Below are 19,756 nucleotides of genomic sequence, written 5' to 3' on the forward strand. Positions count from 1 at the left end.
TCGGTATCATAAACTGTGCCGATTTTTAATAGCACACAGCAACTACTTAGTGCTGGAGATTTGCACTGGAAGGTAAGGCAACCATCTTGAGGTGGGGTGTTAGGAAGATATCTGCTTGAGGCTAGGCCTAAAAGCATGTGTACAATTTTAATTTCTAGTCTGGGTTCTATCAAGTTCATGCTCCCTTCCATTGTCATCCTCGTGGGCGCAGTTACTTTGCATGATTTGCTTTTACCCCTTTCTCTAGCAATTAGTAACTCATTCGGGATCCTCCATTTGTTCATGGATAACATTTTCAACATTCTCTGCTAACCACCATTGCTATTTGTGACCTTTCAATCTCTGAGGCCTCTGTGACCTGAGTCCTTCCAGCACCTTCCCCCAAGGTGCCCCACTACTCCAGTCTCTCCCAGGTACCCACCACCCATTCTCCCAGCAACAAGAGTCAATGTCTTTATTCACAAACAAATCCTGTCACTACTCTGTCCCAGAGCCAAAGAACAGCCTCCTTGAACTTTTCAATGGAATACTCAATACCTCCGTCACTGGACCTCAAGCTACATTTCCAACCTTACTTCCCCCACTACCTCTGTGTGTGTGTGTGTGTGTGTGTTCTTTGTTCCAGTCAAATATAGTACTTGCTGGTTATCACATACCCTCTACTCCTTTACTTTTGCTTCTACTATTTTCTAAATGTGAAAATTACAATTATTCTACAGTTGTTGAAATCTTACTCAATCCTCACAGACTTAGCTAAAATGCTACCACTTCTTGGAATCATTTCTTAATTGCTCTCACTCAGACTGGCCTTCTCTTCTCTCCTTTGAATCTCCATTAAGACTCTGTACATCCCTCACTAAACTTTTTCACCTTATGCTATATTGGTGTGTGTGTGTGTGTGTGTGTGTGTGTGTGTGTGTGTACTAGAAGGTAAGCTCTGGAATGGCAGAGGTGGGGCCTTACTTATCCATGTCCCCACTCAGTGGTCAGAGCAGTTTCCTGCACATAAGGGATACTCAAAACCTATTTATTGAAATGAAAGGAAATAATACTCAGAAACTTCCTTTAATGCCAACAGTAAATTGTCTAGTTGTCCATTCACAAACTACAGCAAAAAACATGTAGACTGTACACTCTAATTTATATACCTTTTCTCCTAATATATCACCTTTTTTACTCTCACATTATTTAATTCAGTAATTATTGGTTCAGTGCCATGAACTATTTTAGGCCTTAAATAAATCACATTCCCTGCCTTCAAGGAACTTGCAACCTACTTTCTAGATTTTATTACAGTTGAAAAATCAGAGTCTCAGAAAGAGAAGCTACTAGTTCCAGATCAAATAGCTAAGAATAGAACCCAAGGCAGTCTAATTTCAGAGGCTATATTTTAAAATAAAAGGGCAAAGTAATTAGGTATTTTTTAATGAGTATTAGGAACATACTGGAAGCTGTTGCTGAAAGTTTTTCAGATATTACATGATCTGTCATTAAAAAAAAAAGACTTTCTACCCACATATAGACACAGTGTACAGTTGAAAAGAGGCAAGATATACTGTTTTGGCTTGTTGAGGCTCTGCCTATAATTACTATAGTGAGGAAGTCAGATGACTGGACAGTAGCTTCTGCATCTTTATCTTTCAGTACTGATGTTTGAGCTTTTAAGGAGTTAAAAACTTTTGCAGGGGCTTCCCTGGTGGCGCAGTAGTTAAGAATCCGCCTGCCAAAGCAGGGGACATGGGTTCGAACCCTGGTCCAGGAAGATCCCACATGCCGCGGAGCAACTAAGCCCGTGCACCACAACTACTGAGCCTGCGCTCAAGAGCCCGTGAGCCATAACTACTGAGCCTGTGTGCCATAACTACTGAAGCCCACGCGCCTAGAGCCCATGCTCCGCAACAAGAGAAGCCACTGCAATAAGAAGCCCGTGCACCATAACAGAGTAGCCCCCACTCGCTGTGCAGCAATGAAGACCCAACGCAGCCAAATAAATACATTAAAAAAAAAAAAAACTTTTGCAAAGTGAAACATGCAAGCTCTGAGGTGTGACTCTGGCTCTTTTACCTTAAAGAGTCAGGTTAAAGGAAGCCCTGTAGTGAGTCAGAATTGATTCATGAATAACTCCCAACGTAGAAATGGGTTTGAGCCAAATTTTCTGCATAATACTTAACACCCTGAATTAATAGCGGGAAGAAAATTGAACAAAAAGTCAATGTTCTCATCTGATGAAACTATACTTGTTATTCATATAACCACAACTTATACATCTCCTATTTATATTACTTTAGCCTTAGCATCACTAATTAAATAGATAGAACTAGCTATGCTAATAACATCTAGAATGAGTTCATATATAAAATGCCTTAAAGAATCAATTATTCTACTCTGCTCACACAATATGTCATCATGCAGGGCCCAGCTCTGTCACTTACTAGCTCTGTGAACTTGGGTAAGTTATTCATCCTTTCTAAGCTTCAGTTTTCTCATCCATAAAATGGGCATATTAAGAATTTTTGTAAGACGCAAATGAGCAATGCCTATAAAAATAACCTGTAGAACATAAGGCAGTCTATGGATGTTCAGAGTAACTGGCATACTGAAGAGAAGGCAGCAGTTCTCCAATGTAGTAAGCACTGATCAAGTCTGTTCTGGAATTTTCCACAGGTAATTACACAACATGGTAGAGAACATAGAAACAATCCTGATAGCAGCCAACAGCAGGGACAGGAGTGGAAGACTGAGATTAGTCTGCTGCCACCTCTACCTTCCTGCCTAGTTATAAAGTCAGCAAGCACATAGTCAGGAACACCCCTGTGCCAGTAGGTGTACGGCAAGGCTGTAGGGCCAACTCTCCCTCCCTCTCCGCCATAGCACAGTGTGTGTGTGGGGGGGGGTGGGTGGGGGTAGGGGACTAATATTTCTAGGTACTTTACATATATTAGCTCTTTTAATATGATTTCCATTTTTACATATCAGGTGATTAAGGCTTAGATATATTATGATAATTCTGACAGAAACTGGTCATTCTGTGTGATATCAAACCTTTCTGCTATACCTGTGTATCTCGAATTTTAGCAAGCCTATAGAATTTTCCTGGTAGCTTATTAAAATGCAACTTTCCTATCTCCATCCCCAGAGATTCTGATTCCACAGGGCTGGGTTTGAGCCTGGGCATCTCCATTTTTAATAAAGAGCCTCAGCTGATGCTGATATAGGTGCCTCAGGCTAAATATTTTCTGGTCTCTTCTTTCCTCTCCGTCGCTACTCCGTCGTCCTAGGTTAGGCTAACTCCATGTCTCACCTGCATTGTTAAAATGGACTCCAGCTTTCTAGGGTTGCCTCCTTTTGGAAATTTATTCCACACAGCAGGAGAGCGATCTGCTAAAGTTCTAATCTAATCTTGCTAAAATCCTCCAAAGCCTCCCCACTGCCCTCGAGATCTGGGTCCTGACTTCCCCTCTGCCTTCTTGGCTGACACCTGCAGCTTTGTACTTAAGCTCTTGTATTTAAGTAACACGAGGCTTCTTTGGCTTCCCTGCACACGCTGGGCTGCTTCCTGTCTTTACAAGCCCTCCCTTCTGCCTACAAAATACAGAGGTCTTTCCAGCCTTTCACACTAGATTCTACTGATCCTTCAAGGCTCATTTGGGACATTATATCTTCTAGGAACTTGCCTATGAACTCCAAAGGAGGCTTAAGTATTCCAGGTCTGAGTTCAAATAGTATTTTGGCCTCACTTCCCACTCAGCGCTTAGCGGATTCTATTTGTCATTTGCTGATATGTTTATCTCCACAGAACATTTTATGATTCCTACAGGCTGGAACCCTGTCTTATTCATGGTGTATATCCCATTGCTTAAACTGGTATGTGGCACATAGTATGGCCTCAACAAACGTCTGTTAAAAAGCTGAAAACATTAGAGGGGAGGAAACACTAGGAGCAAGTGAATCTATTATGTTTCAATTTACCATATTCTTTCTAACATTCATGAAGTGAAAGCTCTAGCCTAATTAGGCAATGAAGATAACACTGAATTTCAAAGGTATTTTAAAAAATTTACAACTTTTGTACTTTTTTCCTCCTGGGGATGAGGTTATTCAAACACATTCGAGTCAAAATGTACAAAACAACAACAAAAAAGTGTTTTAACAATATTATTAAGGTGGAAGAACTGAACAAACTAAAACATACTGTAAAAATGAATGTGTACGTGTGTAGTGGACAGATTTTGTCAGTTATTAATTATACTAAATTTAGTATATAAGGCTGCAGATTAACTTGGTTGTTTCAACAATGGTAGTTTTTGGACCTACAAGGGAAGTGACCCAAGAAATAAATATGCATGGAAACACACAAGGAACATGATTTATTCTCCATTCCATTCCACAGACTAGCAGTTCCCTCATTAGTAACTTGACAAATACCCTATGAGGAGTAAGTAAAATCATATGTATTTATTCAGTAAAAAATGTTCGTTGAGTTCAGCTGGCTTTCAAGGTTGAGATAGGGACCCCTCCTTACATGTATCAGAGAAGGAAACTCAACTGTAGGCCCCTTTGAGAACCATCTGCAGAGAAGCCACTAGCATTTCTTTAACCAGAGAATTATCTGTGTGCTGCTCACATGGCTCTCAGTGGACGTGGGAGCTCAAGGTTTGGAAAAATGTGATTATCACTTTCAAAAGAAAATATAGTGAGTTAGCAGCTCTTCCCATGCTGCACTGGTGACACTGCAGAATTCCCCGGACACAACCCTGTCTTGGCTCTTTATGTAAAAATGTTAGACTGGTTAAAACCACCCTGCATGCAGTATGGGGAAAGAATCTGAGGAGAAAGGCTAGAGCCAGGAAGAAAAATTGGGAAACTCGTAGAAGGCCTGGAACAGGAAAGTGATAATAAAGAACCTGAGGGGTAGCCTTTCCTGAGTTTATGAACTTTGAGCAGAAATGCTGCCTTCCTGATGGCTGTGGACTGAGGCAGTATGGCTCTCCTTTCACCCCATCCTTCCTGAATCTCTAGGTCACTCTGGACATCTGAGCTCTTCACTGGGCTCTGGCCACCCAAAAAATAGCTCTATTAAGAAGGTTTCCCTTTTTTTGAGGGCAGTAATGACCTTTCCTTTGAAATTCAAAATGTCACTTTGAAGCTGTTACAAAAGCAATCCTCATAACTCACCCTGGTGAAGCAAACATAATTCCTGTCTTGCTAACAAAACACTGACTGTCAAGTCACTTTTTTGATAAATGATTCAATGGCAGGCTCTGCTACTAACTCTCTGTGTGTTCCAGAAAAATGATTCTCAGTTTCTTCATCTGTAAATGACATAGTAGGATCCAATGACCATATGGGAATTTCCAAGAGTATATGAAACAGAACTGAGGCTTCTTAATGCTAGCTCCAGTTTGATTCAGGGAGACTGCCATGATCCTATCACCAATACCTCCATCTGCCCCATGTCCCCTTCTCCCAGTCAACATGCCCTCTGAAAGGGAGCTCAAGGCTTTAGAAAAGGAAACAGAATATGAGGTCAGATGTCCAAGGATGATGGTCCTCTCTGATCTCTTTAGCAACAGTTCCCTATTTTCCTTTCCGTTGCCACTGTTTGAAATTCAGATTTTCAGAATCTTGTACCCACAATACTGCTTTAGCTATCCCAACATCCCCCAATGTCAGTCTCTCTCCCCTCCAATCTGTCTTTCCCATGGTCGCCAGACTGACCTCTTGGAAACCTACTTTTGATCATTCACTCACCTTTCCTCTAAAAAGGGTGGACTGAGTAGCAAATATGTGTCCGATAGACACTGTGCTAAGTGCTAGGGGCACAAACATGAGTAAGTCTGGAGCTCTGCCTGGGAGTGACATTTGGGCAGCAATCCAGATACATTAAGGGTGGAGCCCAGAGGAAATCACTAGGTTGGGTTTGGTCACAACTGTTAAAATTCTTCACTGTCTACAGGATTAAGTACAAGTTTCTTGGAAAATTTAAAGCACCAGAACTGACTTGAGTCTTACTTTCCAGTTCTGAGTTTCCATTCTTCATCAACTGTTGCTTGAAGTGAAAGCAAACCATGTTTTACTTCCTATGTGTCCAGTATCTTATTCCTACGCCACTGCCCATTCCTTGCAAGCTTTACTAATCTTTCAAGGCTCCCCAATTCAAATCCCCCCAGCTTCCAAGCTAGAATCAAGTTTAGGGGAGCCTGAACTTCAGAGCAAGCTTCCTGTCCCTCTTATTTAGTATGAATCGCTTCCTCCCTGTGGAGACCCATTTTCTCCCCTAGTATCCCTGCTCCTTAAGGGCAGTGACCATGACTTACTCATCTTGGTCCACACTGTGCAGCAAGCTGCCTTGTATTGGCACCTAATAAAAGTTTATTAAATGACTGAAACATGTATTCCAAGACTTCATTTTACTCTGGCATACCACAACAGAGGAAGTGTGCAGCCCCCAAGCTCCCTTCAGAAATGTTCTCAGTACAGAAAGATGCACATCATTGAGGAAACCAGCTTCCCCCTTTTAGAATTTAAGTTTAAGCCGAGGTTAGTTTTTGACAAAGCTAAACCCAATTCAATTTATTTCTTCATTTTTCTTAAAATGCACAAATGCGACATGGTTTTAACAAGGGAGAAAGCATGCTATAGTAAACAGATTATGGGTTTTGGAATCAATCAGACATGGGTTCAGATTTCTTCACCTCTCCAAGCCTCAGCTTCTTTAAATCTATAAAGAGGGAATAAATGATTTCCCTTCAAGTTTTGTTGTGGTGATTAAGAGAAGTGTGTAAGCTGTCTAGGTTTCTACAATGCACACTCCTACTACTTTGAGTAATACCTATCACTTCTGTTTTGTACCAGCCTGTGGCTAAATAGGACTAGTTATTTATAGCTTACCTTACTTTAGAAAGGATTTACAATGCAAAGGGAACCCTTATACATTGCACATTGCTGACATTTAGTAAGAATATTAATAGTTCTCTCATACTCTTTCAGACATATATTTCCCTTCCTTAAATTATAGGGACTTTTAAATAAAAATAAAACAAAATTTAGCATAAATCACTAAATACCACTGATTTTTCAATGGAAAACAGGTTGATTCTGAAGATTATACAATTTCTTAAATGTCTCAATAAATAAAATAGAATGGCTGATTAGAAAATTGATAAAAAAGGTAGAAGAACAATGCAAGAAATTAAGTAAGGTGGTGATTAAGTTTTCAACAGAAGCTAGTTTGAATGGAGATTCATTAGAAATTTAGCTGACATTCTCAGGAAAGCTTGAGTGCATTGAGATCTGGGGCACTGAGACAGTTCTCACGGAGATCCATCCAAACAGATGGCCACTTGGGTCTGGGTAGGCTGGAATTATCTGGGTTACTGACACAACTGTCCACTTGTCTTTGCATGTGTAGACACAGACTTTGTGAAGGCACATGAGGTGGACAGAAAGCCTGGGCATTTCATTTGTAGCAAATGGGCACTTTGTAATGGAAAGCCTCAGATTTCCTCATAGATACTCTCCAAACCCAGGAAGCATCAAAGCTCATAGCCAGGCTTTCCATACAAGCTTCCCAACCTTCCAGATCTTTCCAGTCAGCCCCATTAGCTACAACTCCCACCACACATCCACACCTTCCATCTGGTGTCCCTGACCTGCTTGGCCTTACTCCAATATGCCTACGGTTTCCACCTTCATGTACATGCTGTTTCTTATGTGTGGCAAACTCTTACTCAAACTTCAAGATCTTGCTGAAGTATCACCTTCTCTTTGAAGTCTTCTCTCTTATCCAAGGCATAATTAGTAACGCTCTTCTTCTTCTGATCTCCAACAGAATAAGGGATAGTGTGAGGGAATGAAAAGGGCAAATGTTCTACTGTCAAAAGGATTTGAATTTAAAACTGACTTTTGTACATACTAGCTGTGTGATCTTAGGTAAATTAGTTAATCTTCCTGAGGTGCAATCTCCTGATATTTAAAATAGAGACTAATTCCCTAAATTTATGGGGATCATCAGTGATATTGTATCACCATTGTTTGCCTGCTTATATTTCTCTTTGTGAGCTCTGTGGTATGAAAGTATAAAAAGTATACTTTTTATAAAAGTATAAAAAGTCTTTGCCTTTTTAATCACTTTGCTGCCCTACAAGGCACCTAGCACAGTACCTGGTGCTGTGCAGCACTCAATTTTTAAAAATTGATGAATAGTTCTGGAAAAGTAACTCAAGCACTGATAGGCTAATTAAAGCCCAAGTCCTACTATGAAGTGCTCTCTGGTCATTCCCACATCCATTCATTTGAATCCCCATAGCTCTTGTACACACTACTAATAAGGCTCTTGTCACAGCCTGCTTTATACATACTAATTGATTCTAAGATCCTCCAGGGTAGTAACCATGGCTTTCACTCTGAATCCCCAACATCTCACAATGCTCTGTGAATGCCATCTAATGATAAAATTACTTAAAATATCCCATTCTCTTTCTCATTCCAAACAGCTTTCCTCTTCAGATTATGCTGAATTTACCCCAGGGTCCCAGAGACTGAGGCCTTTGTAACAATGACTTATTTCTGTAGTCCTTGTCCAAGGCTCAGAGTGAGCGGCATCTCCTGACTTTCCCAACTCTCCACAGAGTTGGCCTTTCTTCAGTGCACTTTCTCTTAATTGTCCTTTGCTTTCTACTTCAGGGCAAGAGTCTTCTCATTGATGTACTGTTCTCATGGGGACTTAGAAAACTTTGGTTTATTATTTCTTAATTCACAGGCTCATGGAGAATTATTGCTGGAAGGCACCTTAAAAAATCATTGAATCCGGGGACCTCAAATAGAGAACAATTCCCAATGTTGCGCTAGGCATGACTAATCAATCATAACACTTTTCCTGCTGAAGTTACATATGGCCTCAGAGTCATTTTCAACACAATATTCTAGTTAGAAACCATCAATTCATCGGTTCCCATAGGAGATGAAACTTGTTTGACATCCCTGATGTAGCTCAAAGCTGCTATTTTGCTAATGAGGTTCAAAGAGCAGTGGTGACTTAGTAATGAACTGAAACCAGAACCCAGGCTACCTGACTCTCATGACTTTCAGTCCAAGGTTTCCCTTTTCACATGATCACTGCCTCTCCTTCAACAGTCATTCAAGTCCTTGAATTTATATTCTATTCATTGGCTCATACCTAACTGTATTTAGCAATATGATTTAAAAAAAACACAACACAAGTTTTGGCCTTAACAAAAAGACATCTGGGCTCTAACTGATGTTAGGAGCTCTTGAGGGGAAGGGCCTATGTTACACTTTGTATCTTTTACAAGTTCTAATCCTGAGTCTGGCACATGGTAGGTATTCAAAAAAAATTCTCTGATGTATATCCAACTATATATATGAAACAAACAGGAAATCTATCCTTAAATTCTCACCAAGAATCAATGAAAAATCCTACCCCTTTGTACGGAAGCAGTATTTGTTTGAAAGGACTCCATGCATGATGACATACAGCCTCACTTTTTTTTTTTTTAAGAGTGACACCATGTTTAAATAAATTCCCATTTCACCTGAATGTTTTAGGGGAAAGTAAATTATTATGTCAATGACTGGGCTGCCCAGTGACACTTCTACTTCAAAATACAAAGGGCAGTGTTGTGGTTTAGGGCTCAAAACTTGTGAGCTTTTCTTCTCATTTTTCATGGTGACATCTATTGACCTAAACTTGTGGTTCAGTGTGATGTTCACAGCCAAAATTATTAGAACAGAAAAGTAAAGGAAAGGAGATGAAGAGAAAGAGAACAGGAAGGCAGAAGGTGGGGAAAGGTATTTTACGATATAGCAATAAGATACTAGTACTATGACTGAAAAATACTAAATTTAAAAAGCTTTACAACCCACAGCTAACATCATACTTAATAGGAAAGATTAAATGCTTTCCCCTTAAGGTCAGGAACAAGACAAGGATGAATGTTTTTGCGACTTCCATCCAACACTGGAAGTTCTAGACAAGACAATCAGTTATGATACAGAAATAAAAGTCATCAAGATTGGAAAGAAAGAAGTAAAACTCTCTCTTTTTACATATGACATGATCTTGTAGATAGAAAATCCTGAGGAATCTACCAAAAAGCTACTACAATTAATAAATGGATTCAGCAAGGTAGCAGGATAAAAGATTGATATACACAATAACTGTATTTCTATACACTTGCAGTGAACAATCCAAAAATAAACAGAAAACAACTCATGCGCAAAAGAATGAAATTGCAACCCTACTTCATATCGTATACAAAAACTAATTCAAAATGGATCAACCACCTAAATTTAAGAGCTAAAACTACAAAATTCTTAGAAGAAAATACGGGTATAAATCTTCATGGCCTTGGTTTTTTAGATATAATAACAAAAACACAAGTAACAAAAGAAAAAATAAGACAAATTGGTCTTTGTCAAAATTAAAAACTTTTGTGAATCAAATGACACTATCAAGAGAGACAACTCATAGAATGGGAGAAAATATTTGGAAAGCATATATTTGATAAGAGATTAATATCCGGAATATACAAAGAACTTCTACAACTCAACAACAACAAAGGAACCTGATTTTAAAAATGGGCAAAGGATCTGAATAGACATTTCTCCAAGGAAGATATACAAATGGTCAATAAGCACATGAAAAGATGTTCTATACCAATGGTCATTAGGGAAATAAAAATCATAACCACAATGAGATACCACATCAGACCAAACAGGATGACTATAAGCAGAAAGACATATAATAACAAGTGTTGGTGAGGATGTAGAGAAACTGGAACCCTCATACACTGATGGTGGGAATGTAGAATGTTATAGCCACCTTGGAAAACAGTCTGGCAGTTCCCCAAAATGTTAAATATAGAGCTATCATTATGACCCAGAAATTCCACTCCTAGGTATATTCCCAATGGAAATAAGAGTATATGTCTACACAAAAATTTGTGCACAAATATTTATAGCAACATTGTCCATAAGAGTCCCAAAGTGGAAACAATGCAAATGTCCATCACCTGATGGGTGGATAAATTAGATGAGGTATATCCATACAATGGGATATTGTTTGGCAATGAAAAGAAAAAAAGTATTTATTTATGCTACAACACAGAGGCACTTTGAGAACATTATGTAAAGTGAAAAAAACAGTCACAAAAGACCACATAGTATACAATTCCATTTATACGAACTATCCAGAATGGGCAAATATATAGAGACAAAGTAGATTAGTAGTTGCCTAGGCTGGGTGGGGAGGGGCTGGGGTTGAGGGAGAGGGAAGTGACAGCTACAGATTTCTTTATGGGGTGATGAAATGTTCTAAAATTGACTGTGGTGATGGTTGCATAACTCTAAATTTCATTTGTTTACTTTCTTCTTTTCTATGTCTGTCACAACAATCCATGTATTCACTTAGGTGATCCATATGTATATTTCCATGACTATCCTGACTTTATAATACGTAAAGGACTAGACGTATTTTATGATGAACAGGTATCTTTTATGGAATCTATCCTTTTAGAATATTTAATTTAAAAGAAAAAAATTAAAGAAATAACATCAAAACTATTTTTTTCTTCCTCACTATAGTCATTACATCACCTTCATAACCCATCATTTCTGCTGACCACTAGCAGCTTTACTCCCAAAATTTATTTATCATAAATCTACTTCATCAGAAATCACATCACTGCATAGCAATACATTTATAACAGTGCTCTACAGTCCAGTAGCTCCATAATCTGTTTGTTAGCAACAGCTTAAATGTCAATTATAGTTAAATCCATGGCAAACGAGAGAATTTAATGTTTCGATTATTTTGTACCTACCCCTTTTGAATCAATCACTCCAGGTTTTGCATTAAACTTCACTGTCTTCAATCGGGCACGTTCCTTTCTTTCCACCCTAAAGAAAATGGAAAATAAAGAGTCTATCACATGGCAAGGCATTTATGATTAAGTTTCTTATCAAATGAAGAACACCTCTTCTTATCCTACAGCTCAAATAAAATGTGTTTTAAAATATTTCTCTTCTTTGTTCAGTATAAAAAGTCTTGGTATGATATCTCTAAGCTGCTAACACATTCCTTGCAATTTTTGTGTTACATGTACTGAGAGTCACGTATTTGGAAGCAACAAAACCCCAATATTTGTTATTTAAATGCCTGAATCAATCAAAATCTATTTCAACAAATCACAGTCCACATAGATGAATACCTAGGAAGCTAAGTAAGCTCTCATCTCCTAATATCTCCTCTCTTTTTGTTTCCCTTTTGTCCCCTTCCCTTTAGGAATACTGGGGTATTTATTTACCTTCACCTCAAAACCAAACATGTTACAGATAATCTTGAACTTTTCCTTTGCCCCAATGTCCTTCCACTGCCATCTCTGCAGTTTTCATTATTTCACCTTCATTCATTCACCAAACACTTATTGAATGCCTACCCTGTATCAAGTAAGGTGCTGGGGAACAAAGAAAAAAAAAATTAAAAAGCATGACTTTAATGAACACACAATAATGTGTTCTTGGCAGGGACAGAGGGATAAAATGACAGATATTGCTGCACAAAAGATTGCTGATAGCAATATGGACACATTTATCTCATTGGAGGAAGATAAAGAGGGGGTGGAAAGCAATGGGGTGGGCTTCCTGGAGGAGGTGTCAATTTATGTGAGACTTAAATGGTGAGAAAGAGCTTGTCAGTGGGAAAAGTTTAGGGAGAATCTTCCAGACAGGAGGAACAACATGTACCATGACCCGAGGATATGATCAAGCTAAAGATTGCAGGAAGGTTCTGGTACAGGGTACATACAGCACAGGGACATGAGGCTGAAGAGGTGGTGAGACCTCTTTATAAAGGGTATCTGTCTACTCTGAGGACATGAGGTTTTCCTTTGGGGAATCCTCATGATTTACTGGAGGCTATAAATCTGAGAAGTGATAGACATTAGCATTTTAAATACATGACTCTGCGGGAAGAGGAAGATAGATTGGAGGAGGGAAAGAACCGTGGGAAGCAGGAGGCCTATTTAGAAGCTACTGCCATAATCCAGGCAAGAAATGATGAGAAGTGATAATGAGGTGGAGGAGAGGAAAGGTTTGGAGAAATATTAATAACATAAAGTTGGCAGGACTTGTGCCTATTTGAAGGATGGGGCTGAAAAGAGGTAAGAGAAGTTAGATACTTCTGATTCTTTTTTGAGCCTCTCTAATTAGACATGATCATTCTTTCCTCTAAGCCCCACGACATTTATTTGTATGTCTATATTGGTGTTATCTCGTTTCCTTGTGTCTTGTTTATTTTTGAGTTGCGCATACAAGGCTGTATGTTCCTTGAGGGCAAGTCCACATATCACTCAGTGTATTATAGCAAGTCCTCAATAAATAACAGTTGAACTAAAATCATATTCGTTGCATTGTTTTAGCATCATTTTTTTTGTTTAAATATGGCTAGCTCTAATTTCAAAAGTGGGGAAAGAAAAAGGAGAGGTAAAAACCCTGAAATCTACAGAAACTTAATGGCTTATGAAATCTAAGCTGTTCATAGATCAATAATGAACAACATACTCCTCTTTAACTTAGCGTTCTTTTGTGTTTCCAGCTGAAATGCACTGAAGATCAGGGTTTCTATAGTTACAGAATGGAGTTTCAGAATATATTTATTTCAGTGTGAGAGTAGAATATTTGAACAGATGAAGAAAATTCTTCAAATCTAACCTCAGATATGAAAGCAATATGCTCCACTAAGAGTTTCTACTTGCACCCAACATACAACAGTTGGGAGGAGATCAAGGAAGACTTCAGATAAGGTAGACTGCCAAGTGGAAAGATGCTCACTGAGAAAATGCCTACTCTGAGCTACTTCAGCTTTTCTCAGTTTTAATCCAAGTGCAAATGCTAATTCATATTCATCTCTGCCCTGACTTTATCCTGGCTTCTTTGCATTAACCAGCCTAATTATGGGAACACTAGTACATCTGATGACGCCAAAATGACTGTAACATTCAGAGAATATATGGTTATTTGATTAGGCTATGCAAATAAATTCTGCATAAAGTGACAGAACTCACATGGGCCCCAAACATAAATAATATTAGGCTGAACTCAATATTCTATTCTAAGAATTGCTTAGAGCATTCTAACTTTTCCCCCCTGGTTTCTAAGTTCATCCCTTTCATATTTCTTAAGAAATGTTTCTATTAGGCCATTTTAGTGGTTCATCACTTAAATCTCAAATGGGTTGCAAAGACTAAGTCAGATGGACAGACAGACATACACAAACAAACCTAATATTTGCTATGGTTTATTACTAATCTTCAAACAAGCAATAAAAAAAGTAAAAAAAAAATTAAGTCTTACTGTATAGGTGACAGATTTTGGTTCACTCAAGAAGGAAGTCAGACAAAGGATTAATCTCCAAAATATACAAGCAGCTCATGCAGCTCAATATCAAAAGAATAAACAACCCAATCCAAAAATGTGCAGAAGACCTAAATAGACATTTCTCCAAAGAAGACATACAGATGGCCAACAAACACATGAAAAGATGCTCAGTATCACTAATGATTAGAGAAATGCAAATCAAACCCACAATGAGGTATCACTTCACACCGGTCAGAATGGCCATCATCAAAAAATCTACAAACAATAAATGCTTGAGAATGTGTGAAGAAAAGGGAATCCTCTTGCACTGTTGGTGGGAATGTAAATTGATATAGCCACTATGGAGAACAGCATGGAAGTTCCTTAGAAAACTAAAAATAGAACTACCATATGACCCAGCAATCCCACTACTGGGCATATACCCTGAGAAAACCTTAATTCAAAAAGATATATGTACCACAACGTTCACTGCAGCACTATTTACAATAGCCAGGGCATGGAACCAACCTAAATGTCCATCAACAGATGAATGGATAAAGATGATGTGGGACATATATACAATGGAATATTACTCAGCTATAAAAAGGAACGAAATTGAGTTATTTGTAGTGAGGTGGAAGGACCTAGAGTCTGTCATACAGAGTGAAGCAAGTCAGAAAGAGAAAAATAAATACCGCATGCTAACGCATATATATGGAACCTAGAAAATTGGTACTGATGAACCTAGTAGTAGGGCAGGAATAAAGATGCAGATGTTGAGAACGGACTTGAGGACACAACAGGGGAAGGCGAGGCTGGGATGTAGTGAGAGAGTAGCACTGACATATATACACTATCAAACGTAAAATAGATAGCTAGTGGGAAGCAGCCACATAGCACAGGGAGATCAGCTCGGTGCTTTGTGACCACCTAGAGGGGTGGGATAGGGAGGGTGGGAGGGAGGCTCAAGAGAGAGGGGATATGGGAATATATGTATGCATATGGCTGATTCACTTTGTTGTACAGCGAAACTAACACAACATTGTAAAGCAATTATACTCCAATAAAGATGTATAAAAAAAAAAGGAAGTCATAAAAAAAAAAGGAAGTCAGAAAGTTGTGACTTCTACTTGGGTTGAAAGTTTCTTGAATGATGATGATGATGATATAAGTGGTAGCTGAAGTTTTAACATATAATTATTAATGAAAAATTCCTTCACATTTACATCATCTCATCTGGCCCCGACATAAGCAAGTGTGGTATTCTCAACCCCATTTTATGGCTGGGAAAGCTAAGACTTGAAGCTTGCCAAATTAGAAAGTGGTAGAAATAGGGCCTGAGCACACATCTTTTAACAGCTAACTTCAGTGTCTGGCCACATCCACTCTGTTTGGGAAGCAATACTTAAGGACCTTCCATGCCTCCCATATCCAATGGGTTACAACAAACATGAGATTTTAGATGGTCACCCACAATTTTAAGACCAATATAGTTCCTTAGACGTCTGGGCTGAGTTTCTCACAAATGACAGCCATCCCCCTTCCTTGCATCCCAAATCCCAAATGTCCTGAATTAAATAAACCATAACCAAACTCAAGCAAAGAGTCACTGAGATAATACCTGTTATGACAGGCTCGCCTCAAAACTCAGAATAAATTTGCTTTTAACACTGAAATTCAGGTTAGCTAGATGTCTATGTGCAATGTTACATCAGAAACATTGGACTGATCTCTCTCAGCAGTCTTTACATTCATTGCATCCCCAACAATAGTTGTGTTTTTCTATCCCAGAGGCTCATGTCGATTGCCTCTTGGGGATCTCTGCAAACCCTTCTCATGGGTAGCAGGGGATGTGGCTCATCTTTTTTCTTCACTTGCCTCAACCCTGTCCTTTCTCCTAGTGCTTCTTGGGATACATGTGGATAGTTTATTGCCAAGATCAGTTAGGGTAGAGAAATAGAGCCCTACATAATGCTATGTTGTTTTGAGCATCAAAAGCTCAAACTCTGAAGAAAGGAAAACATATATCATTTGAGTAAGCACAGAAGTATTAGAAGCTATGCTAAACTTTACCTGTATTATCTATAGTCTGTACAGTGATCCAGGGCTTAAGATGGAGCTGGGCATATAGTAGATGCTTAATCTTTGTTGGTAAATGAATGAATGAATCATCAAGGAGGCTACTGGTTCTTGACCTGGGTGTGAAAACCAAGGCTCAGAGAGTTGAAGTGACTTGCCCAACAACCAGTGTTTCTGATTAAAAAGTTGTTGACCATTTTACGACTTTTTTATTGTACTTGGTAGGAATCTATGTAAAAGTTTAGCATCACCTTATCTAGTTATTTTACTGAGACTCCTTTAGCAGAAATACATGATGTTAAGACCCATAGATCTTTACCTAAGGGAATGGTGGGTCACCTGTGTAGAAAGACTGAATTGCGATGAAAGGACTGACACACTTCTCTCACACTCAAGAGGCAAACAATTAATTAGATTATTTAAGCAGAAATAATCCTCTCCGCCCTGGTTTGGTCACTGACCAAAATACTGAAAACGTAAACTGGATGGCAAAACTTGAGCAATCAATTCTGACACCTAGCGTCTCCAGAGAATACCACATGGTCATGCTTTAATGAGCCCAACTGTCTTCCTCTGCCTTCTCACCCATCTCCCATCTGGCGTTTTCAGGTTCCCGCCAAACAAACAATGAGGGCAGGCTTGGAGCAATGGATGGTGGGAACATCATTTGGTGCTGGGTATCCCTTTGCCTGTGCTCCATAAGGCCCTGTTGCAAGAAGAATTGAAATGCCATATAGGTTACTGGCCACAAGCTTGCAGGGAAGCTAAGTGAGTAAACCCTTATGCAATGCTAGCTGCAAGTTGTCATCTGAGAGCCCAGGTGACAGTCACTGTGGGGTAAAGAATAGAGACTTGGATTAAGAGACAGTGGAACAAATCCTAGTTTGGCCCCTCAGAAACTATGTAATCTCAGAAAAGAGAGATTCTGTGCTAAAAGCCCAGGTTTTGAAGTCTCACAAGTCTGGATTGGAATTCTGCATCTGCCACTTATTAGCTCTATGACTTACGGCAGGTCACTCAACCTCTTAGGATCTCAGGTTTCATGTTGGTGAAATTAGGATATTAACACAGACTTGAAAAATTATGGTGAATTTATTTTTAAAGATTCTTTTTTTAAAATTTAATTAATTTATTTTTGGCTGTGTTGGGTCTTCGTTGCTGTGTGCGGGCTTTCTCTAGTTGCGGTGAGCGGGGGCTACTCTTTGTTGCGGTGCGCAGACTTATTGTGGTGGCTTTTCTTGTTGCAGAGCATGGGCTCTAGGTGCGCGGGCTTCAGTATTTGTGGCACGCAGACTCAGTAGTTGTGGCACACGGGCTTAGTTGCTCCGTGGCATGTGGGATCTTCCTGGGACCAGGGATCGAACCCGTGTCCCCTGCATTGGCAGGCAGATTCTTAACCACTGCGTCACCAGGGAAGTCCCTATGGTGAATATTAAATAATACAAAAAATTGGTTAGTATAGTATTTAAAATGTAGTAAGAACTCCTTAATTGTCAAGGGCTTCCTCCAGTATACCCTTGGGGTAGTGAAAAGCCATCTGGTCTGGCTACAGAGAGAACTGGGTTCAGCCAGTGGCTGACTGTGCATCCTTGGGCAAGTTACTTGACTTCTCTGATCTTCAGTTTCCTTATGAAGCTTTTGTAAAGATTAAAGAAAATCTTGTATTTGAAAGCAACTGGCACAATACATACTCTATCATCAGATGGAATTCATTCCTCTGCTGCCCTTTCACTTCCCTTGATACCTGCTATGGACTGAATGTTTGTGTCCACATAAAATTCATATGTTGAAGCCCTAATCCCTAGTGTGGTGGTCTCTGGTGGTGAGGTATTGGGAGGTAATTAGGTTATGAGGGTGGAGCCCTCATGAATCAAATTAGTAGCCAAAATGAAGAAATATGAGAGAAAAGATCTTTCTCTCTCTGCCATATGAGGAAACAGCAATAAGGCCATCTGCAAACCAGGAAGAGGGCCCTCTCTGAGAATTCGATCAGCCAGTGCCTTGATTTTGGACTCCAGAACTGCAAAACATAAATGTCTGTTGTATAAGTCACCCAGTGAATAGTATTCTGTAATAGCAGCCTGAACTAAGACAGCACCTTTATTTACAATATAGCCCTCACCACAGTGTAGCTGTGCCATAGTTACATGTTGGTCCTACAAATACTGGCCTCCAGGCAGTGACTGGATGATAGCACCTGGCACACAGAAGCTGCTCAAGCAGTGCTTGATGAATTGAATTTTGTCAATTCTTATTTTTATAATGGTGGGAGGCAGAATTGCATATGAGTTAAGAGCGTTATAGCCTGGAATAAAATCCCAGTTATGCCATTTATTAGCTGGGCAGTATAGGCAAGTAAATTAATCTCTCTCTGCTTCAAACTCCTGGTTTGTAAAATGATGCTAATTATATTACCTTCCCCATAGGGTTCTAATGAGGTTTAAATAAGTTAATTGTAAAGGGCTTAGAACAGTGTCTAGCATGCTCTAGGAGCATTTATTTAAATAAAATTTATTTACCAACTTCTAAAAAGAAGGAGGGAAAAGGCAATGATTTTCATACTCATCTTACGACTTCATAGGGATGATTAAATAGAATCATCAAGAGAGAAACATTTTTGTAAAGGGTGAAGTCATAAGGGATGTTATCCATTATGAGATTTTTCCAGACCAGCTCTACGAGCTGAACTATACTCATAAAAGGGGGTAGAGAGGAATTAAGGATAACCCTAATCTAATAATAAGTCATACTGATACCAGTAACCATTTATTCTGAGCTATAGTTATAAGATGCTGAATGCAGTATAAAATAAGAGTGCCTCCTTTAGAAGTTAAACATTAAAGAGCAGCCCTAGGGAAGGCTCATGATATATTTTATTTTATTTTTTGTAATTTTTTAAAGGAATTTTTTCTTTTTTAATATTTATTTATTTTTGGCTGCATTGGGTCTTTGTTTTTGGGTCTTCGTTGCTGCACTCTGACTTTCTCCAGTTGTGGAGAGCAGGGGCTACTCTTTGTTGTGGTGCGTGGGCTTCACACTGCTGTGGCTTCTCTTGTGGAGCACAGGCTCTAGGTGCGTGGGCTTCAGTATTTGTGGCACGTCGGCTCGTGCACTCTAGAGCGTGGGCTCAGTAGTTGTGGTGCACGGGCTTAGTTGTTCTGCGGCATGTGCGAGTTTCCCGAACAAGGGATTGAACGTGTGTCCCCTGCACTGGCAGGCAGATTCTTTTTTTTTTTTTTTTTTTTAATTAATTAATTTTTGGCTGCCTTGGGTCTTTGTTGCTGTGCGCGGGCTTTTCTCT

At 39.3% G+C, this 19,756-nt stretch overlaps 1 protein-coding gene across 5 annotated transcripts in view; it reads right to left on the reverse strand.

The window, feature by feature from the left end:
• Nucleotides 1-19,756, reverse strand: part of DLG2 (discs large MAGUK scaffold protein 2) — a 251,959-nt gene that overhangs the window by 53,815 nt on the left and 178,388 nt on the right. For all 5 annotated transcript variants that reach the window (XM_089914175.1, XM_089914174.1, XM_089914172.1 and 2 more), the window contains one exon: nt 11,844-11,919. In XM_089914175.1, coding sequence (XP_089770301.1) covers nt 11,844-11,919 — 76 coding nt within the window. The remainder of the gene's footprint in view (nt 1-11,843; nt 11,920-19,756) is intronic.

Source organism: Delphinapterus leucas, chromosome 7 (assembly GCF_059928025.1).
Source record: "Delphinapterus leucas isolate spDelLeu-1000000601 "Yukka" chromosome 7, BTC_Dleu_Yukka2, whole genome shotgun sequence".
In the NCBI taxonomy this organism is placed as follows: domain Eukaryota; kingdom Metazoa; phylum Chordata; class Mammalia; order Artiodactyla; family Monodontidae; genus Delphinapterus; species Delphinapterus leucas.